The following is a 14,770-nucleotide window of genomic DNA, read 5'->3' as shown; positions in this document are numbered from 1 at the left end:
CTTTCTTTCTTTCTTTCTTTCTTTCTTTCTTTCTTTCTTTCTTTCTTAAGATTTTTAGAGATCAAAATATTTATTCACATAATTTTAAACTAAAATCAAAGGTAATAAATCTTCTGTGGTGATGATTTAAGTGCAAGTGATCCTGGCTTTCTTTCACATTCGTGTCCTTCATTCAGAGAAAAGGCAGATCAGTTGTTCTTGAACAAGTCAATGCAGCTCTGCAGGAGGGAGATATTGTTCCTGGCCTGCTTTATTTCCAGTTCAGACATTTCAATTAGATTCTTTCTAAATGCTGCCACTCTCTTTCATTTATTTATGTAATCATGCCCGATCTTCCAGGTCCAGCTTAAACCCCATCTCCTCCACCTCAACACAAACACCACCTGTGAGCTCCTCAGAGTTTATTGTCTCAGCTCTCATCAAATATCGTCCTCAATGAGAAGTCATCTTTTCCTGGACACATGCCTCATCTCTTCCCCTAAGAGCTCATGCTCCCTTAGGGTTGAGACCACAATATTTAGCAAGCCATGGGACTTGCTCATAATAGGCCTAATAAATAGATATCGTTGCTTGTTTGGTTTATAGGGTGACCAACTGTCCTGGTTTACCCATGACTTAGGGGGCTCCTGGGACAAAGGACTTTCAGTGCTAGAACTTGGAAAGTCCCTTTTAAACCAGGACCAGTTGGTCACACTGTTGGTTAGCTAAACAGCTGTATGCATCTGTGTGTGCAATTACATGGTGTTTCTTCTGGTGCCTATTCCCTGTTTTGTTTTCATTGGTGAACATCAACTAATATGAGCTTTCCCCACTGACAGTGAGCTCCACGCAGGCAAACTTTGTCTCATTCTCTAACCACCTGGAACAGACAGACACATTATAGGAAGTTAATGGATATTGTTTGAATGAATGAATAGGAAATACTGAGCACCATTATATCTCTTAATAATCCCATTTTCTTTCTTGGTAATGGGACTTCATAGTTCCGCATATACTAAATTGTTACAGTGCTAGGCAATCTTACCATAGTGATAGTCCAATCCATTCGGTATAATTTTTGTGTGTGTGTGAGAATGCCTTTGTGTAGAGTGAATAAAAAGAGAGCTTGAATTTTCAGTGATTTTTACAAAAGAAGAATAGGGACCCCCAGAGATGGAAGAATATAAAAAGTTGCTCCTGAACATGACAAGAGTCACTGGGACCAAATTATCAGGGGATCAGAGAGGAGTGTCATACAGATAAGAGAGACTTTCAGAGAGGATCTTATTTGATCTCTTTCTGCTGGATTCTTCAAATGAATGGTGCCTACTATGCAGTACATGTTAAATTTATGGTGGTGACTCCATTTATACACAGCCACAGACAGGCATTTTTTTTTTAAAGATTTTATTTTTATTTATTTGGCAGAGAGATACAGAGAGAGAACAAGTAGGCAGAGAGGCAGGCAGAGGGAGAGGGAGAAGCAGGCTTCCCGCCAAGCAGGGAGCCCGATGCGGGGCTCGATCCCAGGACCCTGGGATCACGACCCGAGCCGAAGGCAGCTGCTTAACCGACTGAGCCACCCAGGCGCCCAGGCATTTTTTTTTTTAAAAAAGCTATATCCTTTGGTATAGAAGTCAAAACTTAGGATCTGAAAACATTGGAGCATTTCTAGTTCAATAATAACTGAAAATTCCATACTACTAATACTGCTTCTTCAAACCATAGACACAACCTGAGATTGAAGAAATAAGATCAATTTACTGGATTTTTCAAATTGGTTGTTTTTGCAAGTGGGAGCCCAAACAGCAGGTCAATAAGAGAAAACACATTGTTGACATGTAGGAGCTAGATATTTTAAGATAGGAACTGCCTCAAAACCTAGATGCTCCTCTTAGGTGGATAGAAAGGGAAGACCACTTATAGATTTATATAAAATCCACACGTGTGGACTATTGAGAAACCATATAGTATTTTTATAATCACTGCTTTGCAAAATATATCCAGAGGAAAGTCATGTGTTGAATGCAATCTCTGCTTTTTCTTTATCCACCTCCAGGTCAAATTCTGACACAAGGTGTGGTATAGTTGATTCTGTTGCAATGGAATGTTTTCTTGGTAACATACTGTGTGAAATAAGTAAATTCATTGACTGAGATATGAAAACCTTCTTAGTGATAAAGAAATGTGGGGAAGCTAATTTCTTGAATAGTAGGTATTCTTTTTTTTTTTTTTTTTTTGGTCCTATCCATATGAAAACTATTTTGTTTCAAGACTCTCTTCAAGCATTACTTTTTCTCTTAAATTTTCTCTGGTTCCCCCCTCCCAAACCAAATTCTGATCGTCTTTCCACTGTTTTCACACAACGCCATAAGGAACACTTATGATGTAGTCTTTGATCACTTATTTATGTTGCCCCTCCTCACTGAATTGTAAGGTCCATGCTTTATTTATCTTTCCATTTCTAGTGTCTGGCATATTGCCTGGCACCTAGCAGGCACTTGAAAAATGCTTTCAGGGTTGAATTAAAGTGTGGAGAGTTTGCCAACGTCAGGCTTTTTAGTCCCACTCTGCAAGGACAAGAGGATATGGCATGAGCTGAGCCCCTTCAAATTATATCCTGGTTACTTATATAGGTAAAGGATTGGGTACACCAGGAGTTTTCAGACATTTATTATAGCCTGCTTAAATGCAGCAAAAGACCTCACAGCTATGAGAGATTCCCTGGTAATCATAACATGTAAGCATACCACCATGTTTGGGGGGATTAATAATACCTTCTGCAAGTCCTGTATACTCCTATAAGATAAATCTCCAATCTAACCTATCTCTATTGCCACTGACCTTGTCTAAGCTCCTGGTTGACCAACACAATAGCCTGTACAATAGACTACAGTGAACTGATTTAAAAATGATAAGCTTGACTAGAAACAATTTATAATTAAAAAGCAAAAGTGGTGGCAATTAAAAACCATGACAACTGATCTTGCCCTGTTAACGAAGGACCCTTCCTGAAAATTGCAGGAATTCCAATCATCTCAATGAGCACATGTGCCTGCACAAGGGCCAGAAAGAAAACACAGAATTATTAGAGTCCTTGAAAAAAATCTAGGAAAGTGCTGAGTTTAGTTTATGAAAACCAAATTTTAATAAGCTTTGACAACTTGCATAGTAAGTTGGTAGTCAGGAGATCTCATTGTACATAGAAACAGAAGTCTCCTGTAAGATATATTTTAAAAAAGGACTTTCCAATTTGAACCAGTTTGAGGCACATGAGAAGGACCTTCTTGGCCTACCTAGAGTCAGGTACCAACTTCACCAAACCTGTACTGATCAGCCGTTGAGATTCCTTCAGCTTTTTAATTCTGTTGATGCAGAGCATGCAAATATAAATGTTATGTGAGTGAATTAATGAATAAAATAATGAATGAATGGATATGCATAAAACTGTAAGAATTCTAGAAGGTTTACTGAAGTCTGGAGCAGTGTGAAATACCTACAAATCATGAGTGTCTGGTAGAGCTTCTTAAAATGTTAATTTATGAAATCTTAAGGAAGTAAACATATTACATATCTGGAAGAAGCACATGTAAGAATCGGATAGCATTGGTTGCCTCTGAGGAGGGGAACTGGATGTTGGGAGACAGGGATGGGAGTGAGACTTTTTCTGACCCTTTTACTCCTTTTAAATTTTCAATAATGAGTGTATTTACATAAAAAGTGAAATATTAAAAATCAACATTTTATGACAAATCAGATACTATCTTGACTTAGGTTCTAATAAAGTGGTAGTGAGAATCAAATTTTTAAGAAAAATACATAGGACAAGCTTTATTTTTGTAAATTTGGAAAATCCTACCACCATTTGATTCTGCAGATAAAGCTCATTTGTGTGGTGTTCTGTTAGAGCATAGTTTGGGAATCATGGCTCTTAAGGAAAGAGAATGTTGACAGCTAAAACCTCACTTGGATATGTTTTAGTGAATTTCACAGTGATTTGGAAAGAACACTCTCTTTGATGCACTCTTTAAAACTATTAAAAGACCATGATTTTGCTATTGTGGATGTTGTTGTTTCATGAATTACTCATTTTCCTCAGCGAGCTAGGCATTATGAATAAAAGAATGAGATCAGTAAGTGTACTTAATGTTTATGGACTGAGGAAATCAAGTCATGTGAGAACAAATCAATCCCAAGAATTTGCCAGTGATGAAGCCTTGGCCTCTGAATCACTGTTTAGCAAGGGTCTTCATAGATGGGAAGAGGTAGGAGATCTATGGCATGGAATCATTGTCAACAGTCTTCCTGCATCAAAGGCACCTATAGATTAGTATTGCAATTGCAGTTTCCTGATAGATGATTCTTAGTGACCAAATCTCTGTTTAGGACCCAGATACCTTATTTACTTATGACAGTGCATGAAAAATCTTATGTGTATAAAATTATCATGTGTATAGTTTCTGCTTTCCCCAGTATTTTCTTTCACATGTCACATTTAAAACTCATGCCAACCCCGTAAGGAAGGCTGTTCACTTAACTTTTTTCCTGACGTACGCATGTGGAAACCAAGGCTCTTGAGAGAGTGAGTGACTTGGCAGGATCATACTACTGGTAAGTAATAAAGTCAGGCCTTTTGATTCTTGGGCTATTGTTCTTCCCACCTCCCCCAAGATGTTTGGTGACTTGAATCTGGAATGACATCCTTTTCTCTTTTCAGGTTTTGGCTCACTCTTTATAATTGTGCTCAAAATTCTTCCCCAAGGGGCCATTTCAGAAAGCCTAGATAGCTTTGCTGGTTCCACGTCTCTCAACAACTTGTTTCTGTTACCTATTTTCCAGTATCCATTATCATATTCCAGTATGCATTTTAGCTTTACTCCACTGGTTTGTTTTCTGCTATTTATTCTACCTTCTTAGCCTATTAAATTCTCTTTGTTATTAATTGTACTACCTCTGACTTCTAGTCATTTACAATCTTTTGAAGTAATATCCAGAGAATAGTAGTTTCAAACATTTGTGTGCATAAGAATGATCTAGGGAGCTTATTAAAGATGCATTTCTCAGGGCTTTTCCCATAGGTTCTTGTTCTGTATGTCTGGGATCAGGTCCATGAATCTACCTTTTATTTCATCTTATTTTTTAAGATTTTATATATATGAGAGAGAGAGAGAGAGCACGCATGCGTGGGGGGAGGGACAGAGATAGATCATGGAAAGGGACAAGGGAGAAGAAGAGAAGCTGACTCCCTGCCGAGTGAGGAGCCCAACACAGGAGCCTGAGATCATGACCTGAGCCAAAATCAAGAGTTGGATGGAACACAACCAACTGAGCCACCCAGGCACCCTGGAATCTGCATTTTAAATAAGCACCTCAGAGAATTCTGATGCAGGTGATCAAATGACCAAACTTTCAGAAACCCTGCTCTTGAGAACTAAAAAGTAGGTTATGTACTGTATGTCTATCTTGTGCTTGGTAGGGGATACGGAGGTATAGAAAGACTAAGTTCTTGATCTCTTGGTGTTTATAAACTTTCAGGGGAGGAAGAGCACAGTGCCATCTCCAATGGTGCGTGATGACAGGCCATGTCGGTGATGTAGACAATAAGTGCTTTGGCAATGTAAAGGGAGACATCACTTCTGGCCAGATTATCATAAATGGCTTCATAAAAGATAGAGATTGAGTTGGGGTTTGAAGAAAAGATAAGTTTCAACCAAATAGAGAAAAGGGATTATTTCAAGATGTTGGAAGAGTAAAGACAGGGTTAAGGGAGTACAACTACCTTTAGGTGATCAGTATGTGGAATAATGTGTCTGATCTGAAAGTTTGTGTAGGGACATGGTACGGTTTATGCCTTGAAAATAGGTGTTAGCTTAAGGACAGCCTTGAATTTGGACTCTATTCTGTAGGTACTGGGTAGTTCTTCAAACGTGAATAAGATACAAATGGAGTTTTAAAAGACTGATCTGGCAGTGAAGTTCAAAGCCCTGAAGTATATTTGGGGGTCGACTGTGCAAATTGTGAGAGGGCCTGAACTGAACGTTTGCGAAGGTAGATTCAGTATGGTCTGGAGCTTGACTGGATTGTCAAAGTTGCTGCTGAGGTTTGAACCTCCTTGACTGGGAGAATTGTATACAGTTTCACCACTTTTGAATCCGAGGAAGATGTTTTGAGGTAATTGGTTTGGTTCTGGATCTAGAATCCAGCTTTCTACCCAAAGTTGAAATCTTCTGTACATATGCACAGGTACTTTTGCTTAAACATATGGCACCTATTTTTATCAAGTGGAAAAGAAAATGTCTGGAGCTCCTGGGAAAAGGAATGGAGATTTGGGCCCACCGGCGCAAAACCACTAAGCCAAAGGGAGACACTGTTGTGCTTACTTAATTTTTAAATTTTTCTAGGCTTAAATTTTTTTAAAACTTCTTCCACTCTGCAAAGGTTTATCAATTTTTACGTAAATGACAAATCCATTTATGAATTTCGTTTAGTACTAATACTTTGGGTAGTGAGAGTCTTATAATAGGTTGGAGAGAGAACATTTGGTTCCCTTTGCGTACTTCTCATACAAATCAACTCACTTATTTTTATTAAACATGATACGCAAAGCCCCCCCCCCGCGCGCGCGCGCACACACACACACACACACACACACACACGATAACGAGTCCTTGTCCTTAAGAAGTTTGTAATCTCCAAGGAAGAGATCACAGTGAGAGTAAATGGCAAGCCCCCGAATCCACAAGCCACTGATCATCGAATCCGTACTGGTTCTGTTGGAGAAGCCGAAGGTCTCTGGCTAGAGAAGGGGTGAAAATTAGTGGGATACTAACTTGGGCACGGGAAACCTCTTCTAGGATGGTGTGGATACGGAGAACTCTCTGAAGCAGTAGATGCTAGACTGCCCACACTAGGCGCGAAAACAGTTGTCGGAACCACGGTGCCTGAACCACGCAAGAGCTACCAATTTATTCCGCAACTACTAATTACGCGGTTTAAGACCAGTGGAGGTTCCAAGGCCCGCCCGGGAATCCAGTGCCCAACCCCAAAGGGGCGGATTCACTTTCTCGCCTTCCCCAGGGCCCCTTCGCCCGTCAATCCAACCGCTCTTTTCCCAAACCCGACTTCTGCTCCACCCATTTTAGTGATGTAACACCTGGCGCTCTTTCCCGCCCCAGACCTCAAGCCCCATCAGTCGCTTCAGTTCCTCATTGGCCAGCAGAGGGGACAGGGACGGGAAAGGGCCTTCATTTTGCTCACTAAACTACCCACTCTAGTCTTCTGGTCTTTTCATAGGCTGTCAGAAGAGCAATTATAGCTTGGAGCTGTCGCGCAGGCGTGCAAATCCGCTTGCTGGTGGTGGGGCACTTCCCCTCTCTACCAGAAGAATTCCTCGCGCTGTTGTGACGTGGCGGCGCACCGCTTGCCGTCCTCACTTACGATTGGCTGTGGCAGAAGTCCGTCACACAACCTCGCCCCATTTCTCAGCCTAACCTCCCCGCTTAAATAGACCGTGTAGGAGGCCACGCCTCACCCCGTTCGTGCCGCTTAGCCCTGCGATTGGCTGAGAGAACTGGCATGTTTTCCCACCTCCTACTCGTTCCCGAACGTCCGAGAGGCTGGTGGGACCCTGCGGAAGTTGTCAATCTCCTCCTTCCCCACCCCTCGCGCGGCCCCTCCTCCGGGCCGCGCGCCCTAACGCGCGCGCACACGCACACACACTACCCCCCCCTCCCCCGCGTGCACCCTCCACCTTCTCAAGTTGTAGCGGTCGCTCGCTGGGGGTTCTCCGGGGGCGGCGGAAGGGCGCGTGGGGGAGGGGGCTCGGACCGCTAGACGCTGTGAGGAGCGAGTGTGTGCGCGCCCAGAGCCGGGGCGGCGAGTAACCGCCCCGGGAGATGAGGGTCCGGCGCTGACAGGGAAGAGCGGGCACCGCGGCGGCGACTCGGAGGGGACCCGCGATGGCAGCGCCTCGGGAGGAGGCTCCTAGCAGGGCGGGCTGTGCTGGCAGCGGACACTGAGGGGCCGGCCGGCCGGTTGGCGAACCCGGCAGAAGAGAAGAGAGGCGCGCTCGGCGTCCGCACCCCCGCGCCCTCGCCTCAGTTGTCCAAACTTCAGGCTCTCTTCCACCCGCCCTCCGCGCCCGAAGTCAACAACTTCTTCACCCCCCTTCGCCCCCGCCCTTGCCTCCGTCAGCCCCGGGAGGTGGCCGCGCGGCGGGGACCCGGAACCCCCGGCACTGAGATGTGGCCGTGAGGCGGCGGCGGGCAGCGAGGAGAAGCTCGGCGGCGCCCGGGAGCGGGAGGGCGGCGCGGCCGGGGGGACGGGTCGGTGGGGCGCGAGCTCTCCGCGCCTCTCCCCCGCCTCCTCCTCCTGCCGCTGCCCGTTCCGTGCACGCAGCAGCCGGAGCTGCCAAGCGCCAGGGCCGCGGAGATGTCGTCGTCGTCGCCGCCGGTGGGGGCTGCCAGCGCCGCCATCTCGGCCTCGGAGAAAGTGGACGGCTTCACCCGGAAATCGGTGCGCAAGGCGCAGAGGCAGAAGCGCTCCCAGGGCTCGTCGCAGTTCCGCAGCCAGGGCAGCCAGGCGGAGCTGCACCCCTTGCCCCAGCTCAAAGGTAACCTCCGAGGGTGCGGCCCCGGGGGAGAGCGCAGGGGCTCGCCCCCGCGCCTCCAGAGCCATTTCCTCCAGGGCTTTCCTTCTGCCGCGCTGGGGCTTGTAGTTGAGTCGTGTTTCCCACGTTGCCTCCCCCCGCCCCCGCCCGAATCAAACAGGTTTGCTCTTCAGAGTTTTGTTGCTTTTCTTCTCCCCGATTCACCTGAACGCTTCCCATCCTAAAGGATGCCAGCCCCCATCCCCACCTGCGCGCTCGCTCACCTGCCCTTGCGATTGCAACTCTCCTCCTGCGCCCTGCCAGGTAGTTCTTCCTTCTTGCTTGTCTTTCCCTGTATGGCTTTAACTGCCTGCCCTACCTTCCGACCTGTACTTCCCCGAGACCCTCCTCCGCTTTTCAGATACTTTGAATTATTCCTTTACTTTCCCAGTTACCCATTGTCTGCTCTCACTCCCTCTCTCCTCACCTCCCCTCTCCATTGATTGTTCCCAGTTGTCACACAGACCGGGATCTGTTTGCAATCCTAACGCAAACAATGGTTAGGAGTTAGCTTGTCTTCAGATTTATTTATAAAGGAACAAGCGTAAAAATCTGAGTAGTGTAGTCTTATTTACTGGGTCGTTACGTTTAAATGGTATAGTTAACTGAAAAAATAGAAAGACAAAATACTTTATTGCTTGAGAAGATATACACGGTAAATTTGGAGAAGTATAAAAGAGTTAATAGTGTTGCTTTGCAGTGGGACTGGAACTTAGTTCGCGAAGCAGGGATTCCAGGGACTATGTAGGTTTGTACAGTAATTCAAATTCGTATCCGTGCCTAATGCTTTACAGGAGAACTTGGCACTTCTTTTGGCTCACTTACTTTTCCCACGAGGTTTAGAGGATTTTTAATAAAATGTTTCCTGGTGGTCTAGTTTATTCTTTGTGCATTACTCTCTTTTGATTTCATAATTTTCATGTCTTCGCTTTTTATGAGATAGAAATCGTCTTGGAACAAGATGATAATGCTCCTAGACATTTAAAACAATTCTTGTACAAAAGAAACCTGTTAGAAATCTAGATTATCTGGTTTGCAAGGCCTGGAAATTAAAGATCCTTTACTAAAATAGATACATGTTCAGATTTTTCAATCCATTTCATCTCCTTCAAGTATAACCTGGCTCTGATTTTTCTTTGGGCTTAACGAATCCAGCCTTAGTTTGGCGAGGAGTCTAAAGAAAACCCCAGATCAAATCGCAGTTGACCTACAATAGATCTGGAACCCCATTCAGACCCTATACTGTCCTGCCTCTTGGGGTGCTTTTAATCAAGGACATCCCACAGCCAGAATCCAACTAGCTTTTGAAAGGTTTTAAGATATGTGTAGCTTGTGTTGCTGCATTTATCATTTGTTCAGCATGCAAAAATGATTAAAATTTACATATCATAGTCAATGGTAGACCACAATGGTAGGCATTGCCAAGATTTTAATTCTTGACTGATGTCACAGCTATAAAAGAATATCATCTTACCTATTAAGACATTGGATTGCTATTCATGGATTTCAAAGTGTAAATTTAATTAAAACGTTTTTATATCATTGATTTTTTTCCATTAAATTGTGAAGGTTTGCTGCTAGCGTTTTTCATATTTATTAAATTTGCTTTTTAGTAAGGTACTGTGGATCCTTAGTACTGTTATCCTTATTAATATATTTACTTTTATTTAATAAAAATAATTGCATATTAAACATCGTTAGTAGATCAAGCTAGGAAATGCAGCTTTAATACAGTTTTTAAAAGCTTGACAAAAATATGCAGCGTCAGTAATCCTCTAAATTATATGGTGCATAGTTCAACAAGTTGAAGGTGTCATTGAATGTTTTATTTATAGTATTTGGTCACTAGTACGGAAAAAATAAAATTGGAACTTTAGATTAATTCTGTATATTTAACATGAAAATACAGTATTCTTTAAAAGGAAGGTTAAGTATTCAAGGTAAATTTATGCAAATTTAATTGTGGAAATAAGACCCTTCTTGGATCGCCCACTAATAAGAGCTACTTTTACTCCAAATGCCAAAATGCTTGAAAAGTGCTTTTTAAAAAAAATTCAGTTGCTTCACATGGTACTTTGGCAGTGTACTTGATACCACAGAGTTGTGTGCTTTTTCTGTCTGTAGTAGTTTTTTCCATTTGTGGTCTTAACAAAAACCAGTGGAAAGCCCTTTAGTATGTGTATGAAAGAGAATTTTTCTTCCTGCTCTGAAATATAATCTTCCTGTGGAGAGATTCAGATATTTGTGGGCAACCAAGATCTTTCAAGTGTTTATACTAACCTGCTTATGTTACACTTTGTCCACATGGATCTAAACTGGAAAGGTGCCAGCTATTTTCCGCAAAGCATGCTATGGGTAGGGATTAACAAAATAATCCAACTTTTTCGTCTATAAGAAGTTTTTTTGTGCAAAATCATTTAGTAAGTAGGTTGCAGGATTTTAATAGGGAAAATGTTCAGAGAAAACTATTTTGTTATACAAAGTGTTTAATGAAAAAGACTTGTTAAAAGGATTTTTTAAAAACAAGAAACTGTCATGTGGGTCCTGAAAATTAAACTGCCTCATTGTATAGCTTAAAAAATTTTTTTTCAAAGCACTTTTAAATTTTCCTGTTATGTTAATTCTGTAAGCTCCCCCCTGAGAACTAGGTACTGGAAAATAAAAGTAGAAGCATTTTATCAACCATTTTATTCTGTTTTTAAATTTAGGTTAGTATAGGACTTAATTTTTCTACCTTAAATTTTTCCTCTAGTAACCAACAGTTAGGAAACTTCTAACATTAAAAAATCTGTTCTTCACAATAGGAAGTTTTTCAGCCTCTTCTAACTTATTTTGTTTAAGTCTCAGGAAGGATTTATTTGGTAAAGTAGTAGATGCCTTACATTTATATAATTCTTAGCATTTACAAATTGTTTCATACTTTAATTATAAAACAGTATTGTGTATAATAAGTGAAAGTCCGAAGAGGTGTAACTCCTAAATCTGATATCCCTTTCTTTTTCAAGCCTCCTAAGGTAGTGCTCTTGCCTGACATGCCATAGCTCCCTGTGTTTTTACAAACATTGTATTTCACTGGGTCACCCAGCAACTCTGTGCAAAGCCAGTATCATTCACATTTTATTGATGAGAAAGTTGAGGCTTAAACAACTTAGTTTCAGGCCTATGATTTATCTGGTATTGCAACCGATACAGGTACTCAGGTCAAATTATTTCAGTATATTTGCTGTTAATCTATTTTATAAAAATTTGATCCAGTATGATAGAGTTAGGTCATTGGGGTTAATCCCGGGTCAAAGGTAAATTTTTAATCTTTCTGAGTTGTTTTCCTTATCTGTAAAATGGGGATAATACCTTCTATCTCCCCAGGATTGTGGGGATTAAGTGAAATAATGTAATTAAAGTATCTAAAAATAGGCAAAGAATGTTAGCCCCCATTCTCTTTGATATTTGAAAGTCTGGATTAAGTATTTTTTTAATGAAGGATTCATGTAAATAGTAAACCTTCCTAGTGTACTTAAAGCATGATTTTATTTATAACCAGTTTTCAGATATTTTTTATGTGAAGTAAGGTGAAGCTATATCATTTTTCAGTGTGAAAGTGGAAATAAGGTAAAGACTGTTTAAAATATTAAAAGCTGTAGTTAGAAGATTTTTACCAAGCAAAGTAATTGAATTAGCCAGTAGAATTGTATAGTTGTGCATTTCTCCTAAGAGACAGCCAGTAAATGGCAAAGAACAGAATGAAACCGGCTTTGAGATGGTAGTGAAGAACCTCGTAAGTATCACTCAGATTCTTTGGTATATTCTTAGAAACTGGGTCCCACTGGAGGTATCCAGGCCAGTAAACAGTGATGCTGATTTGAAGTGCCTTGCTGACCTTTAGGAAAAAAAATTTTTTTTTTCCCTTGAGGTATGTGGTCTTTTAGGGTAACTGGAACAAGAACACTGACATGATCTGAAGTTTCTTAACTATCTTAACTTTCTTTTGGTGGGGGAAACATTGCTAACTCAACTTTTAAGGTTTATAGGTCTTCTCAAAGTTAATAGCATTTTCTCTAAACCCCAAATCCCTATTTGTAGTTGGGTTGGCACTAAAGGAGAGTTGAAATGCATCTGAATATGTCAAGAAAAATGTTTGAAAAGGGATATAACACATTTTTGTCATTTTAGGACTGTTTTCTGAAAGTAATGTGAAATTTCTTCTGGAAGATTATTTTTTAATAAAAAAATTTTTTTAGGATATACTTCTTAGAGAAATTGATAACATAATATCCATTGCTGGCCTCTACCTGAAGGAAAATTTTTCTAATTAAGTTTAATTTAACATCTTCAGAATTCCTATTTAGGGTCAAATTTCTTTTTCCCCCCAATTTTATTACCTCCTCTGATCCTTAATTGAATTTTGGAATTACTTTATGAAGTGTCTAATTGAATAAAGTGATAGTGCAGTAAAATGTATTGAGTTAAAATAGTGTGATCCGTGGGATAGAGCGCTATCCTGTAAATAGTAAACTTGAGTTGTCTTTCTGCATCAGTTTAATCATTTCTATTTATAAGAATCACAGTTTTCCTTGATAAAATCACAAAGATGAATTAGTTCTTAATGAGTTTTTGTACCTCTTGGGATGAGAAAGACCAGTTTATCAACAAAAATAATATATTTGGGAAATAGGTTTTTGTGCTTTATTTTTGAAATTTAACTTTTTAAATTGTAAAAAGCTGGTAATGGAGACTAGCTTATTTTTATTTTTGTGTTTAGCACTCTGGTTCTCAGCTGTGGCTGTACACTTGGAGGAGAGCTTTAAAAAAATATCAATGCCAAGGCCCACCCTTAAGAGATTCTAAATTAATTGGCCTAAGGTATGATACAGGCATTTGTATTTTTAAAAGCTCCCCAGGGTGATTCTAATGTGCAGCCAAGGGTTGAGAATCAGTAATTTAACATTATCTGTCTATTGATTTAATTCATTAATTGAGACTCTCTCCTTTTCTCTCTGATACTCATGGCTCATTACCCAGCTTATTAACATTTCCTGCCCTCACTTCACCTCCTGCTATTTACTTTTCACTCTTTTAACTTTGCTGCCCCCTGTGGCTAATCAGAGGCTTTCCTGAAGGGATGTTGTTAGATTCTGGAGTTTTAGGTATGATGAGATGATTCTATAGGATTTTTCTGTAGTTATCATAATTAAAACTCAACTGTTAGTCATTTTATACTAGGTGGTCTGTTTTTCTTTTCTCTGATTTTAGAGCTGTGGCTGAGTAAAATGAAAGTGAGAACATATCATAGAGGGTTTTTAATTCCATCATTCAGGGTAACATGATGATTCCAACCATTTTGGAGTATAAAACTAATATTTGCTATACACTAAAAGCATTGTTCTGCTTCTTTAAGATTTAGAACTAATATTACTAGTGTATATGTTGAATATTAGGTATTAAGCAAATGAACTATTCTTGAATATAACTATTTTTGGTCATGCCTTCTCCTTATTCGGCAAAAAGAAGTTTTTTTGCAAAGTATTTTTACTTCTGTCATCTTAATCTTGATTACAGCTTTTTATTGAAGGTAAAGCATCAAGGACCTGGTACCACTTATATGTCATGTTCCTATTTTGTTTTTGGCCTTTCTGCTATCCAATTTGAATAAGGCATATTTGTTGATTTGTTGTTTTGAGTCAGTGTTCAGTTTTATGGAGTGATCTTCTCTCTCCAGAATGAAAGACTTTGAAAGCAGAAGTCATCTGTGTTTTCATATCCCATTGTGGTACCAAATACAGTATTCTGTGCATAGTAAATGTAATTATGTAGTTAGAACAACTGTTTTGTCGAAGAAATTACCTGTTGTCTTTTGACTGTCTTCCCTTAACACCCCTTCCCCCATCCAGTTATTGATGATGGTGCTTCTTTCAGTGACATTTGTTCAGTGATGTTTGATGCTATCTATCAGCAGATTGATTCTCTTCTTTTTTTTTTTTTTTTATTTTAATGTATTTATGCCTAAGCCTAGTTCAGGGTTTTTAAGTAAATAAATTCTGGGCTTTTGATACCATGACAGTAAATAGTAAATGTAGGTTTAAAACGAAGGATTGTTTGCTCTTGTATTTATGCTTTGCAAATGACTGGTTTAAGTGACATGTAACA

The 14,770-nt window shown here is 40.5% G+C and overlaps 1 protein-coding gene across 1 annotated transcript in view; it reads left to right on the top strand.

The window, feature by feature from the left end:
* The first annotated feature begins 7,687 nt into the window (after positions 1 to 7,687).
* The window catches only part of PPP2R5A (protein phosphatase 2 regulatory subunit B'alpha), a 64,880-nt gene continuing 57,797 nt past the window's right edge, over positions 7,688 to 14,770 (top strand). Inside the window, exon 1 of the mRNA XM_025877746.2 lies at positions 7,688 to 8,590. Within this exon, the coding sequence (XP_025733531.1) occupies positions 8,410 to 8,590 (181 nt within the window). The 5' untranslated portion in view covers positions 7,688 to 8,409. The remainder of the gene's footprint in view (positions 8,591 to 14,770) is intronic.

The sequence above is a fragment of the Callorhinus ursinus genome, unplaced genomic scaffold (genome assembly GCF_003265705.2).
Source record: "Callorhinus ursinus isolate GAN/ISIS: 27379988/994484 unplaced genomic scaffold, GSC_fseal_2.0 scaffold13, whole genome shotgun sequence".
Classification (NCBI taxonomy): domain Eukaryota; kingdom Metazoa; phylum Chordata; class Mammalia; order Carnivora; family Otariidae; genus Callorhinus; species Callorhinus ursinus.
The sequence above is the reverse complement of the archived record's forward strand: the minus strand, read 5'-3'. Positions and strand labels throughout refer to the sequence as shown.